Source organism: Argentina silus, assembly GCF_951799395.1.
Source record: "Argentina silus genome assembly, chromosome: 4".
NCBI lineage: Eukaryota > Metazoa > Chordata > Actinopteri > Argentiniformes > Argentinidae > Argentina > Argentina silus.
This window is the reverse complement of record NC_139658.1, coordinates 14,059,653-14,078,971: the sequence shown is the minus strand read 5'-3', so window position 1 is coordinate 14,078,971 and position 19,319 is coordinate 14,059,653. Positions and strand designations below refer to the sequence as shown.

General features: G+C 40.9%; 1 protein-coding gene across 1 annotated transcript; it reads left to right on the top strand.

The window, feature by feature from the left end:
- Positions 1-3,049: 3,049 nt before the first annotated feature.
- Positions 3,050-8,573, top strand: eif2s2 (eukaryotic translation initiation factor 2, subunit 2 beta). The gene is made up of 9 exons (XM_083667510.1): positions 3,050-3,184; positions 3,801-3,981; positions 4,089-4,189; positions 6,564-6,690; positions 6,927-7,027; positions 7,222-7,370; positions 7,533-7,589; positions 7,789-7,874; positions 8,239-8,573. Exons 1-9 carry the CDS (start codon positions 3,170-3,172, stop codon positions 8,412-8,414), a joined length of 993 nt encoding a protein of 330 aa, XP_083523636.1. The 5' UTR covers positions 3,050-3,169; the 3' UTR covers positions 8,415-8,573.
- The last annotated feature ends 10,746 nt before the right edge of the window (positions 8,574-19,319 follow it).

The following is a 19,319-nucleotide window of genomic DNA, read 5'->3' as shown; positions in this document are numbered from 1 at the left end:
TATGGGGCTGATAACCATAGGCACACTGGAAGAGGGAGAGACCAGAAGCAGAGCCCTGCAGTGTGTTGTGGGCATACTCAACCCAGATGAGATGCCTGCTCCAGGTGGCTGGGTTCTAGGACACAAGACACAGTAGGCAGGTCTCCAGCTCCTGGTTGAGCCGCTCGCTCTGGCCGTTGGACTGGGGATGGTACCCAGAGGAGACACGGACGGTGACCCCAAGAAGAGAGCAGAACACCTTCCAGAGATGACAGATGAATTGCGGCCCCTGATCAGACACCACATCCCTAGGGAATCCAGAGAGATGACGCCACGAAGAAAAGCAATAGGCAGTGGACGGCCCTCTCAGGACAGGCGGAGTAACAGCAGACCTGGACCTCTCTCTCCCTCACCTGGAGACAATTATCTATCCTTATGGCCAAAGCAAAAAGGGAATTAAGGGGGAAGCTCTAGAGGTGCCAACTGGTCCTTGATGGGGTTGGAAAGTGAAGAAAAGCGTAAAACATGGCGGAGGAGTTCCAGCCGCTGTCTGCTGCCAGGGTGCGAAACTCGATGGCGTAATCAGAAACCCGCCCCTTGCCCTAGTGCAGGCCTATGAGCGCTCTTGCTGCCTCTCGACCAGGGGTTGTGTGATCAAATATCTTGCGGAGAGTGTCAGTGAAAACCAGGGAATTTTACATTTCATTTACATTTGTGGCATTTAGCAGACGCCTTTATCCAAAGCGACTTACAACAAATACATTTGTTTAAGTAAGTGAATCATCTATTCAACAGAAATCATAAGACAAAGTAATCAATGCTCATACCAGGGGCCATTGGCAGTCATAATGCCAGAAGTCTTTTCTTTTTTTTAGCAGACTAGAGAATCCCTAGCCCACTCGGCCGTGGCCCAAGCTTCAGATTTGCTAGTAAGGTGGGTGATGATGTTAGCCACCATAGCTCGTTCCGTCTGGAATGACAACGCCTGTTGTTCGAAGTGCATCCCACACTGGACCAGGAATGCCCGACAGTTACCGGAGTCCCGCTCGGGTCTGGAGAGGTGAGGAGCCGGTGCCGGTGGTGTGAGCAGAGGAGCAGGAGCTGGAACTGGAATAGGAGTGGGATCATAGGTCAGAACTGGCACTGGGACCAGAGGAAAAGAGACAAGAGTCTCGAGGCACGCCATCAGCTGCTGGATCTGGTCAGCCAGCTGGCAAACCTGGCCGCCGATGGAAGCCTGGAAGCCCTCATGTCGCTCTGACAGCCCACTCACCCCCAGGCAGATTGAGGTGACAAAGTCTAGGTTGGCTGAGACCATAGTTACTTAGGCAAAGGACTGAAATGCACGACTCAGAGACAAAAACTTAAATCCAATAGAATAGTCTTTACTATCAAAAAAGGTTTGGTACACAGGTAGGCAGTCAATGGGTAGGCAGATGATCCAGGAAGGGGCTAGGCAAAGCAGGGTTTGTTACACAGGTAGGCAGTTCAAAAAGTCAGGCAGATAATATAACCAGGAATACTCAACACTAGGAAAAATCGCTGGAACACTTGACACAAGGTACAAAGACAAACTGGCACAGAGACAGGGGAACACACAGACTAAATTACACAGGGAAGGATGATGAGGAACAAGTGAAGCCAATCAGGGCGGGGTCGACAATCACACAGGCGGGAAACACACAAGGGCAGGTGGTGAAGTGTCTGAAACGAGAGACAAGGTGAGTAACACAAAAATAAACAGGAAACAATAAATGAAATAACATGAAACAGACAAGACAAACATAAACTAAGGAACAGGGCGGGACATTAAAATTTCTTGTCAGCCCACCATTTATATGGTCCCAAAATATAATTATTTTGTGCAATAATGACTGATATCCTAAACGTATGCTGACTTTTCCAGGCAGTAAATCTAAGCTTACTATAAACTATAAATCTAATCTCATGCACAAAGTGATGATACCATCTCAATGGTGGGCAGACAAGAAATATATACTAATACATTATTTTTGAGAACATTTCAGAAAGAGTATAAGCTATAAACGATATGCAACAATACTGAAATAGGCTGTGGCATTCAAGCGATGATTGATTGGTGCTAACGGGCCCGAAGTGTGCCAAGAAAACATTCCCCACACCATTACACCACCTCCACCATGAGAAGGTGTACAGGTGTTCCTAATAAAGTATTCAGTGAGTGTATGTAGATTAAATGTTGGTGTATTCACTTTTATAAAAAATTATTATGTATTTAAGAACCATAAATGAATCACTCCAGTAGGCTACAATCACTCTAGTCTCCGCTGAATGTGTTATTTGCTGCTAATCAGAGCCCCGGAACATTAGTTTAGGCCACGTAACGTCATTATGAAAGTGTGTTTCAGTCTTTTTTGTCACCAGTCACATTGGTCTCAAATAGGGCCTACATGATGATACCAGATGGGCTAGAAGGGAATTACTTTACCCATAGCTGCCATAAAAGGTATTACTCTCAATTGGTTGAAACCTATCCCATCAACATATGAAACTTGGTTGCTTCAAGTTTGGGAAATGTATGGAATTGAGGAAACGCTCTTTATGGTGACAAAGAAATAAATGTATTTAATGCTGGAGCCAGGCAATGAGAATATTAACGGCATGACTGACATGTGGATACGGGAGTCATGTACTGTAGGTTCATTGAAGAAGTCATGTGGGCTTACTGAATACTAAGCAGAACTATAAGAATACCCCCCCGCCCCAATGTGTGTTTGCTGCATTGTTGAGAACATAGCTTGCCCTAAGCATTTCATTGCATTGTCTACGGCTGTATGCTATGTAAATAATTTTCTTGATTTCATTATTATTTATTTCATTTTATTCTGTATTTATCCTGCGCTGGGCCAATGTTGAATTTCCTAATTGGTTAACATTTGGTTAGGGTTAAGGTTAGGGTTTGGTTAAAGTTGGGGTCAAAGTTAAGGTTAGGATTCATTGTTTGCAGGCCCAGTTGCTCCCGTTTTCTCAGTCAGGTATTCTCTGTACACATGCGCAATAAGCAGTATTTCCTCTACACATGCGCATTAAGCATTACGGAACAATAGCGCATGTGCATGCCATGTTGCCCGGTAGCTAGAACTGAACAGGTTTTGCGGTGGGATAAAACACTATTTTCATTCGGAGCCGTGTCGTAACATAAACTGAAAACATGTCGGAAGACGAGGTAAGTAATCATAATGTGTAGGTATATGTGATTTGTCAGCGGAAGTCTGTAGAATATGAATAAGTAAGCTAAGTCCGATATATGGCCTACTAGCATGTGATGTGTAAACCACCGAGTTAGCTAACATTAGCTAGCACCCTCCGTGCTGCGGATATAATCGATAGCCAATTAGCTAACGAGACGAGTAAGATTTTTACACAACGTGAATGCCGTAAACTAGTTTGATTTAATCTGGCCGGGTGGAAAACCTTTGTTATTGTCTGTGTATGAAGTGTCAACATGAACATCTAGATATTGCTGCGTACATAGATTGTCAGTGTTGCTTGTGTTGATTCCTTGATTCGTCTTTGCTGACAATGGCATGACTAACTCAGACATTGTCATTGCCCAGTTTCTTAGCTTGTTAACTTCACTAACCCATCTCAGACTCGCTTCCTATAATTATCATGGTTGCCAGTTAATTAGCTTAGCCTGTGATCAGAGTATTTATGGTACGGGGTTGATCACCAAAGTCGAAGCCATGATTCCAAGCTCACAAGGCTTGCAAGCTGCAAATACTACTGTAAGCCCCATATTGAATTTGGTGATTAATTCAACCTCCCACTGTGCTTTTCAGATGATATTTGACCCCACAATGAGCAAGAAAAAGAAGAAGAAGAAGAAGCCGTTCATGTTGGAGGAAGAAGGAGGGGATGCAACCAATGAGGATGCTCAGCAGCCAGAGGTGAAAGAGGTTGAGGCGGATGGAGGAGAGGACAGAGAGATGGACCTGGATGAGGATGAAGGGAGGAAGAAGGGTAGGAAGGAAGTAGGAGCGCCCAAATGTTACTGTTATGGATCCTGTAAGTTATTATTACTGACAATAAGTACTGAAACTGATTTCCTATCTTGGTTTATTTGACAGAAATATCAGATGACTTGGATGACTTGAATTTCTTCAACCAGAAGAAAAAGAAAAAGAAAAAAGCAAAGACGTTTGACAGCGAGGTTGAGGAAGGGATCAAGGTGAGTTTGCTTCCTGCTGTTCTGTTGTGTATTTTGTGCTCACAGAACTCTCTTTGTGATTATTCATGATCTAGTTGCTGACTTCAGTAGCAGGCCTGGAATTTCATTTTTAGGGCAAGGCCACAATTTGGTAGGGCACTAAGTCCAAATGCCAGGGCACTAAGGCCATCAGGCCATCGTGTAAAGTTTATTCGGAGGCCAGAGAAACTGGTTTGTGTTATCAATTGATATTACTGCATGTAAATATAGGGCTACCTAAAGCAAGTTGTCTGTCAAAAAAGTTACTGAGACATTTTGCATTGGGCCTTTAATAGCAGGAGATTGTGTGTGATGGGAGGGGGGGAAATCTATTGCAAATGCCAAGTCTACCTAGACTTATTGAACAGAGGCTTAATTTAAGTTGCAAAACTGGACATAATAAATAGTCCATATTTATTTAGCCCATATTTAGTATTTAGTTTTTAGTATTTAATGCTGGTCTCCTGACCTATAATTGCACTGTCTTGCCTTACCTTTTTGCACCTCACCAAATCATACTTGAACCATATTGTACCACAGGGTCAGTCCCTGCCCTGTCACCCTTATCATACAGCCTCAGCACATCAATGTGGACTTGTCTGTTACTTAGTATTTAGTATATTTTTCTCAGTATCTTTATTCTTATCTGTCTATAGCATTCATATAGACTTCCTGTTTACAATCCTGCTTATGTTGTAGGTTGTATGTTGTATGTGTATGTTATGTGTGATGTCTCTCTGTCTTTAAGCTACTTGGAACCTGAATTTCCCCTAGGGATAAATACAGTTTCTATCTATCTATCTAATTTAATCTGATTTATTTTAAAGAGTGCAAATGACTGATGAGGCATGACTGATTATGATAAGGCCATGGGAATTGAGGCCAATCAGTAGGGCACCGACAGCCAAGTGTTTTGCTCATGAAAGTATGCTTTACAGACAATGCCTGGCATCTTACTTGAAACTGTTAGTCTCTCTACATTGTGGGCTTGTAAACTCTTATTTTGGTAGTAGAAAAAGTTTAAAGATGGTTTGGAAGTTAGATTTGCTGGGTAGTTGATAGTAAATGAGAGAGATGAGTCTTATTTTAGTAGCGGATACAGTTAAATATGGTTTGATTGGTCGGTTGGATGGATGGATTTATTGATTATAGATATTTAGATCTATAGATAGATAGGTGAGAGAAGGTTAGATGAAAGGTTAGATAGATAAATAGACAGATGACAGAAAGTTAGATGGAAAGATAGATGACAGAAGGTTATATCGATGAAAGATGGTTAGATAGATATGGGATGAATCTGAGTAGGTCAATAGAGTGGGTAGAAAGTTGGTTGGTTAGTAGTTGAGAGTGGCTTCAGTGGGGTAAAACTGGTACCCAAGAGAGTGCATTGTTGTGTAATCATTCCAAGAATGTTTTCTGCAGATCTCCTCTTCTTTTATTCAAGTGTTGTGAAAGTTCCATAGCAGTAACAATGGGGCTCTCAGAATGTTGGCTGAAATCAGTATTCCACCATTTTAAAAGATAGGAGTTTTTGAGTTACAAAAAGCTTGTTTAAAAGTTTGAAAAATATAAATGTAAGCAACTCAGAGTTGGTTGGTTAACCGGATAGTTTTGGGAGTTACAAAAAGTTAAATTGTTTAATAGATATCAGAAAGAATTTATCAGGGCTGAAGATTTTCTGGGTAGTTGAAAGAAAGCAGATGGATGGATGGATAGATGAAAAGGGGACGAATAGAAAGATCAAAGGTTAGATAGATATATGGTTGGAAAGATAGAAGCTTAGATAGTATGTTAGAAGGTCATAAATAAGATGAGCCTGGAGTAGTTCAGTGGAGTGGGAAGAGTGTTGGTTGATTAAGTGGTTTAGAGTCCTGAAAGGTCCATGGCAGTTGCAGTAATAAAGGAGCTGTCAGAATGTTGGCCTAAATCAACATTCCACCATGTTAACTGAATGAGAGGTTTTGGAGTTACAAAAATCATAATAATTTAAACCTTTCAATAGGTATCAAAAAGCTTTTATCAGAGTTGATAATTTTCAGTTTTTGGCACATTTTACAGTTGAAATTGTGTGAATAGCTTACAAAGAGTAGGAGTAGCAGTGATTCTAAGTTGTAGTTGTAGCAGGTAGAATAATTTGAATAATAATAATTAGTATGCCGAAGAACGGTGGTTGAACTTGCTGAAGTAAGCCCACTAATTACTAAAATTTAGGTGTGAATTTAAGATATTTACTCTGGTATGGACTCATTTCAAACTTGGCATTCTTTAGATTAACTTTGTTGGGCACATAGAAGATATGTTCTCTTAAATTATATGTAATGTATGATTTCTGCATTGACATTCTATTTACCCACAGGAGCTGAAGATCGATGTTGAGTCCTCTGATATATTAGAAGAGGAAGACTTGGTGCTACCCATGAAGAAGAAGAAACCCAAAGCTGTAAATTTCCTGGACGAAGCGGACATAGATAGCAAAGACGATGGTAAATGGGCCTAATTCACAAGCCAGTAAGATGATGCAAAACACATGCTAGCCAGAATGCAGGGAACCTGGGGTATGTGTGCCCCTGGGAGTACTTATATCCACAGGGGGGTACTTGGAAAGATATAAGAACATAGGCTTTATGGTTTAATTAACATGAGGATTATTTGACCAAAAAGGTTAAAAATCATTGGTGAAAAGCAACCGTTGACATTTATCATATCGTCTGCTTTATAGACCAGGAAGACGATGATGGGAAAAATGCTGATGACATCACATTCAGCACACAGACGGGCCCTGCGTGGGCGGGGTCAGAGAGAGACTACTCATACGACGAGGTAAACATATCTGTGGATGAACAGACCATGGCCCTGTCAAAAAAACAACGTCTAGCCTCTTCACTCTAGACAAATCTGGAAGCATTTGTATACACATCTCTATCAGCATCTATGGGTCTGTGTAAAAGTATGAAAATATGGTACTTCACATGTGGAGGTTTTGTGAACACTTCCTTTTCTCGCCTGATCTGTAGCTGCTGAACCGTGCCTTCAACATCATGCGGGAAAAGAACCCAGACATGGTTGCCGGGGAGAAGAGGAAGTTTGTGATGAAGCCTCCCCAGGTGGTCAGAGTTGGCACCAAGAAGTCCTCCTTTGTGAACTTTACAGACATCTGCAAATTGTGAGAACATAACTGTGTCTCATACTACTGTCCTGGAAGTTTTAGCCACTCTTTTATATGTTGTTGGATTTAAGTGAGGTTTTCTGGTGTTCCCACAAACAAGGTCAATGTCAATTATCTTGCCATGACCCACTCACCATGGTTTTCTTTTTTTATTCACAGGTTGCATCGACAGCCCAAACATCTCCTGGCCTTCTTGTTGGCTGAGCTGGGGACAAGGTAAGTCTTTCTTAAGTATGGTGAATCATCGATGATTAGTTAAATGTATTTTTACTGGGGGGGGGGGGGGGAGCATTTCTCCTTCATTGCAAATAGTTAATGAAATTATGATTGTCACACTGCAAGGGAAATACAGAAAAAAATGTGGTGCTGGAAATATCGACATGGATTCAACTGAATTATTTCCCCCTTCCAACAGTGGCTCTATAGATGGAAACAATCAGCTCATCATCAAAGGAAGATTCCAGCAGAAACAGATGGAGAACGTTTTACGCAGATATATCAGTAAGCCTTGTTGATACTGATACCTCACTTTCCTTTAAGTTGAAAGATCAGAGAACTCATGGGTTGCCTACCAACTAAGTATATATGTAACACAAGTGATCCGTCACTGTAACTCCTCTGTGATTTCATCAATCTGGGCAGATGTTACGGGTAGAATATAACTTTCTCTAATGATAATTAGTTGACAGGTTGGGCAACCATCGAATAGTTTTGTTGCCAAAATCTCTCATCTGGGGATTTTTGGGGGCCCTGAGCCCTGATCTGTAAACAAAAATAATGACGTGTTGACAGATTACGATTTATTTTACCAGAACCCCTGAATATGATGTGCTTGTTTCTGTTCCCTTTGTCCCTGTACTCACAGAGGAGTATGTGACGTGCCATACATGCCGTTCCCCTGACACCATCCTCCAGAAGGACACCCGCCTCTACTTCCTGCAGTGTGAGACCTGCCACTCCCGCTGTTCCGTCGCCAGCATCAAGACAGGCTTCCAGGCCGTCACGGGCAAGAGGGCACAGCTCCGCGCCAAAGCCAATTAGAACCTGCCCCCTGCTCTGTATCTATTCTAGAGACATGGGGAGTGAAGGGGACAGGGCGGGCCAGCTGGACGCTTTTATGGACTTAGACTGTCTGTGGATTTGTAACCGCTGCCTATTGATAAAGAAATTAATAAATCTCATACCATCTGGGTGATCATATGAAGTCTATATTTCCCCAAGTCTTACTTTCCTCCCTTCCATCATTATGAAGAAGCAGTTCCCTCCATAGGTTTATCTTATCTGTGATATGAGACCCCCATATTTGTTTTTGAATTTAACCATAGCACAAGTCTAGTTACCTGTGTTGTGTTGAAATGCAGGTACTGCACTGCCACTGGTGATCACTGACCAGCTGGTAGTCTTCTCCACTTCTGACTACCCATCCAGGCAAAAGCCTGTTGTGGGGACCAATTAATAATCTTTAAAGGAACATATAACAGATGGTCACCACAACTCAACAGCAAGTTATAAGTGGTAGTATAATATTGTGCAAATATTTGGAAGTAAAATGTCCGAATGATGAAATCCTACAACGTCCATAATGCTTTGTGGCTCCCAGCCAGCCAAGGAGGCGTGTCTAAGCTAAGATGCACATTATTAAACACAAGTGATTGATGTATGCTTATGGATGTAAACACACTGACAGTAGCTAATTTGGGAACGGTAAGATCACTCCTCCCTCAATCTCAATGTAGTTTTCAAAACCATGTGATTACCCCCAAAAAGACACTCAGGGCGAAATCCTCCAACTACAGAATGTATTTGGAATCCGTTTTCACATGCCCACACATTTTCTTAGGTAAAAAATTGGTGAAGTGCCCCTTTAAGGGTAGGAGATGGTCCATTAAATACATTGAAAATGATTTCCCTTCAGAATGAGCACAGTTTTACATCATAACGTGATAATCAGGGCAAAGTTGAAATATGTTTTGATTTGATGTACATTTTAGACCAACGATCTTCCATTCTGGAATGGTGCTGGCTGTAGACAGGTGGGGAAAAAGGTGAAGTCAAATTGTAGATAATATGCATTTGTGTGGACACCCCTGTGAGTGCCCATCAGCTTGAATGTTGAAGGTGCTCCACATATCAATTGCCCTCCCTTTCTAGGAAAACTGAAAAAGGATAAAGCCAGATGGACACTGCATGTTTTTTGCCTGATCTATAGGCTCCCAATGCATTAAATTGCACTTGACAACCAGTGTTAGTGAATGTAGCATGATGTTATGTTATTCTTGCTTTTTAGTGCTGGTAACCTGTTATATAGAAGCAATAATAGATTAAGTTGCGTTATGACATTTTTATGAAAAAACACATGGCGTCGTGTATTATTGCTTAATTGTGGGTTCCAGCAGGCGTTCTACGGCATTCCGATAGTTGCTCGGCTCACCTCCACCTCAGTCTTGGGGGTGTGTGTTACTAGTGGTGGTGCTACATTCTAGATGTTTCTCAGAGCCTTCAAAACTAAAGTTCCTACCACATGAGTTGCACCGTATCTTAAAACTAGTACCGTGCGACCCCCTATGCATTAATTTGAAGTATAATTTTAACTTATTGTGTAACTTAGTCTGATGGTTTCTTACCTTGAAAGTAGTCTGTGGGCCAGGAGAAACTGTAATCAATGACTCAGAGTTGTTTTAATAGTTTAAGAGTTAGCTACTAACTTCAGCCACCACTAACAAAAAAAGGGAGTGATAGGGGAACAAAAAAAAGAAATATATATATATATACATACACACACATACATACATACATACATACACTCACCGGTCACTTTATTAGGTACACCTGTTCAACTGCTTGGTAACGCAAATATCTAATCAGCAACTCAATGCATTTAGGCATGTAGACATGGTCAAGATGACCTGCTGAAGTTCAAACCGAGCATCAGAATGGGGAAGAAAGGTGATTTAAGTGACTTTGAACATGCCATGGTTGTTGGTGCCAGACGGGCTGGTCTGAGTATTTCAGAAACTGCTGATCTACTGGGATTTTCACGCACAACCATCTGTAGGGTTTACAGAGAATGGTCCGAAAAAGAGAAAATATTCAGTGAGTGGCAGTTCTCTGGGCCTTGTTGATGCCAGATGTCAGAGGAGAATGGCCAGACTGGTTCGAGATGATAGAAAAGCAACAGTAACTCAAATAAGGACTTGTTACAACCAAGGTATGCAGAAGACCATCTCTGAACTCACAACATGTCGAACCTTGAAGCAGATGGGCTACAGCAGCAGAAGACCACACCGGGTGCCACTCCTGTCAGCTAAGAACAGGAAACTGAGGCTACAATTTGCACAGGCTCACCAAAATTGGACAATAGAAGATTGGAAAAACATTGCCTGGTCTGATGAGTCTCGACATCTGCTGCGACATTCAGGTAGGACCAGAATTTGGCGTAAACAACATGAAAGCATGGATCCATAATGCCTTGTATCAACGGTTCAGGCTGGTGTTGGTGGTGTCATGGTGTGGGGGATATTTTTTTGGCACACTTTGGGCCCATTAAAATCTGCAGCAACTGCGTGATGCCATCATGTCAGTATGGACCAAAATCTCTGAGGAATGTTTCCAACACCTTGTTGAATCTATGCCACAAAGAATTATGGCAGTCCTGAAGGCAAAAGGGGGTCCAATCCGGTACTAGCAAGGTGTACCTAATAAAGTGGCCGGTGAGTGTATATTTGTGGCCAAATCACCTCAAATGAACTCAAATGAACAAATAAACTAAGTACATTTTAAGGTGATTTGGCCACAAATGATGTATTTTCCCCTCCTTGTTAACATGGTTTCATGTATTCAAGATGTACTGTGTGTTATTAACCAATGATTAAAGGGCCAGTCCTCTAATAGTGCCGAGAGCCTTAGCCTCAGCGGCATGTGCTCTGATGGGCTCCTGGTTAACATCACAGTCCACTCACAGATGACTCGAGGTGAGACATGCTTGAATAATGACGATGTTCTGCAGCCTGACCTCGTAAAGGGAAGGCAGAGGGCTCTCCAGACTACAGTATAATTCCATATTGTGAAGGAATGGAATGTATTGGAAAACGAAGCTCACTCATCCAGGTATTATGTCTCGAGCCATCCGTACCAGCTAATGTGGTACGTCTGGAAATAGTGGATCCAGCTTTAAAGAACTTCGAGAAGGGAGAAAAAAATCTTCCGGGGAGGGTCTTCTACAGACAGACACCTCTACCAACAAATCACGAGTTTGGATATTTGGGTGGTTCAGAGTTAAGGTGGAAATCGTGCTCTAAATCAAAATAAATCTCTATATGAATTTCCAAGAAGTCAACTTTTCAGGAATTGCGAAAAACGTTTTTTTCTTGACTCGTTCAAAAATATATTTTTTTCTCAATTCCTGAAAAGTTGACTTCTTGGAAATGTATATAGAGATTTATTTTGACTCGAGAGTCATGATTTGTTTTCCGAGTGACTCGTTTATTTGAGTTGTTCGTTTGACCTGGTCGCAATGAATTTTACAGCAGGATTAATACCCGCTCCTCCGGCTCAGAAGCTCGGAGGCGTGCTCCGACCACCAGCTGTCTAATTTTATGCTTTCGCAGGAAAATAACTCATGCTGAAAAACATGTTAACAACTGATCGCATATGGTGCAGGAATGAATACAACTAATTGATTATTTAATGTTATCGCTGGACAGAGCTGTGTAGAACCAAAACATACACATTCAGCCTCTGCTAGACAAACTCCCTAGCCTACTGGAGAACGAGTTTGTGTTCATCTCAAACGGGTTGGTTTCCAATCTACAAATTAGCATATGCTCAAATGGCATATCAGTTATTATTTTATTGTTGGCAGGATTGTGATTGTTATTATTTTTTAAATAATAAAATAAAACTACAAAGGGTAAATAGAGGAATCTGTTGTGGTGAATTTACTATGAAAACAAACATTTTCTCCTCACAGTTATCAAGGAAATACTTACTCACAGTAATGACTACTTTGTTCAGGGGAACTAAACCTGTATAATTAATGATCTTTCGTTTCTCGTTTTCTGGAAGACCCCATTCGTTTAGGCTATTGGAGTTTTGGTTGCATTCTGCCAAGAATCTAGTCCGCAATATGACCTTGTTTCAAAGGTATCAAGAAATAATCGTGTTTGTATGCCTACCAATCACAAATTAAGTGTTTAAAGCACATTTGTATAAATCTCAGTCACAAATGACAGCTCTAAACATAATAAATTGAGATGTGAACGAGAGGCTTGTAAAATCATGACTCTTTTTGTTTTTAGTTCATCGTTCGCTGATAGTGAGTGCTGCATTACTGGATCAAATTAATGAAATTAGTCTAAACGTTATTTCTTTTGACTGAACAACTCAAAAAGATCAGAGTCAGTAAAAAGAGCCGAACTTCCCATCACTTAATCCAATGTATTGTGGGGATTTCACAAGGCATTTTGAAAATGGAGTTAGATAACTAATTTCAATTTCTGTAAAAAAAAAAAAACTGCACAAATTGATATACAAGGTTTTTCCAGGACACAGACAATATGACACAGATATTTTCTCTTCCTCCAAATGTTGTAAATGCTGTAAATCCTCCATTTGACTTTGATTTATCCCTTTGTTTTTTACTTCTCCAGCAACAGTTGCAAGCTGCAGTTTGGTAATGAGGCTAATAGTAATGACCAATAATTAAATCACTTACACATGTTCTGATACAGCACTGCCAATGCAGCAGTCATGATGTGATGGATTACTGTGGTTAACAGTTCCACACTGGAGGCCTTTACTCATGCATTCTCAGATCTGTTTGACAACTAACAGTGAAATACAGCCATGCATGAAAATGGAACCGGCACAAACCTTTATAAATGTCCTGGACTGACCCTTCATGCTGTGATATCATAATAAGGATAATTGGGCTCCTTCAATGAAATATGGATGTTTTAACACATATTGTCATTGGAGTTGCTAAACTATCAACGTCAACTGCTGCCTGGACCTGAATTCTGGTCCATTTTGCTGTTTACATAAATCAAGTCCAGCCCTGCACTATTTCACTTGCTGACACTTTGTAGGAGTAAAATACCAAACCTGCACAGGTGTGAACAAAAATGTGCTGAAATTGTCTCCACAAGGAAAATGCAGACCTGTCAATCTTCACAGTGATTGCTGCCAGGTGAGGCCATTCATGGAAGGGAATTAGTGGTGACCAGCGCCACATTCAGTCCTAATGTTATGCTTAATTTTGAAACTAAACTAGCTGAACGACACATTCTTTGACAAAGGTGTGCAATGTTCTTCAACTTTCTTTGAGGCCCTTTCTCAATTGTTAGAAACTTGATTGCATCCTCTCCTCCATTCTCCACTCGCTTCCCTCCTCTAAAAGCATTGGAGGAGAATATCTAAGGGGAGGAACCTAGATCTTCTCCTCCAATGCGTTTTGAGTCGGTAGTGAGTGGAGGACAGAGGAGAGGATGTGAGTAATCAAGTTTCTAACAAATGAGAAAGGGCCTGAGACTGTTTGCTCCAATTTGGTGGGCGTGGGGGGGCATAATGGGGTGGCCCAAACAGCACCCATATGGTCGTTCCCAATCAGTACCGCTTCCTGACTGGTCATTCAAGATATAGCGCTTTCATTCAATTAAACGTTGCACAACGTTGTGGCCTGCTGAAAGCAGTATGTCACATGCTATGCTGTATCTCCGACACCACTGGGACAATTCAGATAAAACTTTACTCTTTTCAAATAATACTGACAAATCCTTGGAAATGAATTAAATGAGCACTAAAAGCTCTAACTTTTCAGCCTACCTGAAATCTGTGGACTGAAATAAACGCAAAGCTGTAAGAAGCAAGACTATATGTAACCTTTATTTAACCAGGAAAAGTCTCATTGAGATTAAAAATCTCTTTTACAAGAGGGTCCTGGCCAAGACAGGCAGCAGCACAATTAACAGGGTTGCAGACATAAAAAACATATAACAATTTACAATGAAAATAAAGAATAAATTACAGAATTAAAAATATCAAAAATATTCATCAATATTCGCCACAAGTCATCAACATCAGGGATCAAACAGGGGCAATATGAATCAGCCAAAACATCTACAGCCAGATGTGCCTGCCTCCAAGTAATTTAGAATTACTTTAAATGCAACCAGTGAGACCAGCTCCCGAAGATTCAGGTAATTTTGCAACTGATTCCAAGCAGAGGGAGCAGCATACTTAAACGTCCTTTTTCCCAGATCAGTACAGACTTTAGGGACAGATAGTAGGAATATGTCCTGGAAACGAAGACAATATCTTCCCATACTTTTCTGAAGAATGTAGATCCGTAGGTAAGATGGAAGCAGACCAAGAATAGCCTAATAAAATAAAAATATGCCAATGGTTAAGTCTACGGGTGGACAAGGCAGACCATCCAACCTGAGCATACAAAGAGCAATGGTGAGTAAGGGCTTTAAAATTTGTAATAAACCTCAGTGCTCCATGGTAGACAGTATCCAGCACGTGTAGGCATTGTGAAGATTGTGAGGCTTAAAAGAGAGAGAATCATCAATTACAATTCCTAGATATTTGTATTGAGATGCAGACTCAATCTCAGGGTCCTGAAAAGTGATAGATCGAAGGTTCAGTGGCTTTGATTTTGTATTTGAAAACATCATGAGTTTTGTTTTGTCAGCATTCAAAACAACTTTTAAATCACACAAGGTACGTTGTACAGTATTAAAAGCAAGTTGTAGCTGACAAAGAGCCTACTGATAATGAATCAAAGAAGCACTACACATTCTGTTATCTTTTCAGTCATACGTTTGAATAATTGACACCAATTCACACAAGGAGAGGGGCTACATCATTCATGGGGGACATCATGTTAACTGTACACTTGTTTTCTATTGTTCCATGAGCTGTATATATACAGTATGTATTGTTGTTGTTTGTTGTTAGTTTTTCTTAGTTTGCATACACAATCATAAAACGTACTGTCCTGAGTAAAAGATATACTGTACTGTACCTGTAAATTATAATTAGGGCCTGGAGTTTTTCCTGATCAGGTTGAGTGGTCAGGGAAAAAACCCTGGCCATTATCACAGCATTCCTGATGGACTCTATTCTGAATACAGGCCTATAAATCAAATAGCAGCTACAGTATGCATGGTGTTCTACAGTACTCGCTTCTCTGTCAGCATGGCATTCTGTCTGTTCTCTCTGTATGTGTGTGTACGGCAGCCAGCTCCTCATGTTCAGAGAGACATTGGCTATGGTCCAATGCGCTACCTTTCTCCCCAAAGAGTTCACTGGCCCTCACTTATTAAAAAGGAATGGACTGATGTTGGCAGAATTGTGGAAACTCCATTTATGCCGTGCTTATGCAAGTGCTCAGCCATTGTATTCTGCCAGCCACTGATCATTTAAACAGAAAGTTCGCCTAAGTTATAAAATGACTTATTTGTTTCCTTATCCTGAAAGCAGTCTATAGACAAGGAGAAAGTGCAATCCACACTTTGGGTTTTATTACCGAGCCACATTCACCAACTGCAACCTTTAGCATTTTCTAACCAAAAATCAAAAGTTAATTTGCCCGAAATGAGCAGGTTTGAAATATCCCAAATTATCTGAAAACACTCAGTGACTTGATTTAAAAAAACTTCAATATGACTCAGCCATGACATTTCAAACAGGCTAATTTAGGCCGTGAGGGGGGCGTGTGAAATGCATGTTCAATAGGATTTCAATCTGGAGATTGACTTGGCTCGTCAACTATTTTCCACTTTTTGGACCTGGTTATTGTCCTTCTGGATGATGAAGTGTTGTCCAATGAGTTTGGAGTCATTTGCTTGTACTTGGGCTGACAAGATGTTTCTGTACACTGAAGTTACATCATCAATGAAGACAAGTGAGCCCATTCCAGTGGAAGCGATACATGCCCAAGCCATAACCATATTTCACAGATGAGGTGGTATGCTATGGATACTTGTGGTACACTCTGGTACATGTTAACATTTGTCTCATCTTTCCACAGCCAGCCATCCTGTTTTTGTGGCTAACTAGTGGCTTGTACCTTGCAATGTAGCTTCTGTAGGTCTGCTGGTGAAGTCCTCTGTGAATGGTAGTCTCTGTCACACCCACGCCTACCTCTTGGAGAGTGTTCCTGATCTGTGGGACAGTTGTTTTGGGGTCTTCCTTGGCCTACAAGGCTGTTTGTGATTTCTGAGCTCACTATTGCTATCTTTCCTTTTAATAGTGTTCCAAACTGTTGATTTTGGTAAGTTTAAGGTTTTGGCTATGATTTTTTTCTGATTGATCTTTTCAGACATTTCAGTCTCATAATGGCTTCCCTGACTTTCACTGACGTCTCTTTGGTCCTCATGTTGACAGACACCAATAACAGACTCCAAAGGCAAACACAAAGACTAGAATCAATACTACACATTGAGAGCTCTCTTATGCCTGCACAAATGATGTGACGGAACATAGAAACCAGAAACACCTGTCAAGCCAATTGTCCCATCACGTTTGGGTTCCCTGAAATAGGGGGACTATACATAACAACTGTTGTAATTTCTGAATGGTGAAACCAATATGTACACGAATACCAACAAATAAAACGGTTGGAGTGTAGAGCCAAAAGAAGAACAACATACTTCACTGTCCCATTACTTACACAGGGCACTGTATGAATTGATGATCATAGTAAATCTATTTAATTAACAAAACAAATTTTTCTGAATAATAGTTAGATGCCATTTTGGTCATTGTTCAAATATTGCTTGGAAATTCTTCATCCAATGATCAATCTATTTTCTTTAATCATGTGATCTATGTGAAAACATCGAGTTCAGGGCATAGACTTTTACATCAGTCTAGAAAGCTAGCTATGTAACCAAAATGGCATTCAAATTAAAACATAAGAAAACAGGAGGCATATAAACTCCTGAAATTAGACACGTTTTTAAATAGGGGGGTTGTTGACTCATGGTATAATCCAATGGCCGCCACACCAGTTATTGAAAATAGTGTAATACCTGTCAATAATGTGGGTTAGGACTCATGAGCATGTGTATTGTCTGCTTTGTACTGAGCTACTGTTATTTTGATCAGATTGATGTGATTGGTGTTTCTGCCATTGATTTGGAGTTTCATGCAGGTTCAGTAAGGCACGGTAGGAGGACCCAGCTGGCCGTTCAGGACAAACAGCTGTTTCACATCACGCAGATCATGTCACATGTCATGGGACAGGCTATAAGAGCCAGTCATGTTCAGACTCCATCATAACTGAGCAGTTGTCACGCTGGCTTCATTGAGTTTCCCACCACCACCCTAGCTTTCCACCTGCAGGTGGTAAACACCTACCTAGGGGGAGTTTGAGTTCATGGGCTCCCTGCTATGTTCATTTTGTTTCTTTCTTCATATATTGTATTCAATATTGTTCAGTAGTGGGGGGTTAGAAGTTATGGGCTCCCGCTTGTATATTATTTGTACATAATGTTGTCTAATTCAGCAGGGAGATATTTAGAGTTGGAACCATCCTTTACGCCAAATTTATTTACATATCAATAAACAAAAAATTTATCATCATCTACGACTAAGTGCCTGACCGAACCATTCTTAAGTTGTGATCTGCCACTGTGGGTATATTGACTTCAACTTGTATTTTTGAATTTGGCAGTGTCTATATAAACTAACTCAAAGTGTGGTTTGAGGAGGACCGCTAGGGGCGCAATGAGCGACTGACGTGTTTTCTCACTGCTCCCGCTGCTATATAAATAAAATAAATAATTTTGCGAATTTTGCAGTCATATCGTTTTAATTGTCTGTTATAGGTTATAGTTACAGGTAAATTATTTTCCACCCCCATTATTTTGGCCAATGTATATGCTCCTAACTGGGACGATACAAACTTCATATCCACATTTGTATCTACTATTCCCAATTTAGATTCACACACACTGATTTTAGGGGGGGATTTCAACTTTGTGATGTCCCCAAATTTAGATTAGGTTCTCACAGAGGGTCATTGGTCCATCCAAATGTGCCTTATTTGTGATGCATGGCGCTTTCTACATCCGTCAGCTAGACAATATTCTTTTTTCTCCCATGTTCATCATAGATATTTCCGCATTCATTATTTCTTTATGGACAAAAAACTTCAGAACTCATGTTATGAGAGCATTGTCATTTCAGATCATGCTCCCCTTGTTCTGAAGTAATAATAAGGCGCGCACACAACGGCTTAATATTCCCTCAATCAGTGAAGACTCTCATAGTAGTTTGGAGCGGGGATTCTCTCCTGAAGAGAGAGATACAGCCATCTCTTCTATGAAGAGTGGGAAGGCGGCTGGCTCTGACGGCTTTCCGAATGAGTTTTACAAGGCATTCTGCAAACAGCTTTCCCCATTCCTATCTTTATTGTTTGCAGAATGCCTGGAAAATTCAACTCTCCCTCCTACCTTTTATCAAGCATCTATCTCCCTATTCTTAAAGAAAAATAAAGACCCACTAGAACCTGGATTTTACCGAGCTGTGTCCCTCCTGGATTCGGATTATAAAATTCTGACCAAACTAGCAAATCATATGGAGGGTGCTTGGCATGAGATAATACATTCAGACCAAACAGGATTTCAACATTAGACACCTCCTTAACGTGTTGTACTCTTCTGCATTGAAGGATCCTGAGGTAGTAGTCTCACTTGATGCATAGAAGGCGTTTTGATCGTATTGAGTGGGATTATTTGACAGATACCCTTGAAAGATTTGGATTTAGTCCCAAATTTGTGGCATGGAGTATTTTATGTTACATCGTGGCACAAGACTGGGATGCCCTTTGTCACCCCTGTTGTTTGCTTTAGTGATTGAGACACTTGCCATAGCATTACGGGCTAACAGTGATATTCAGGGTATTTCCTGTGGGACTCTGAAACCGAAATTGTCTTT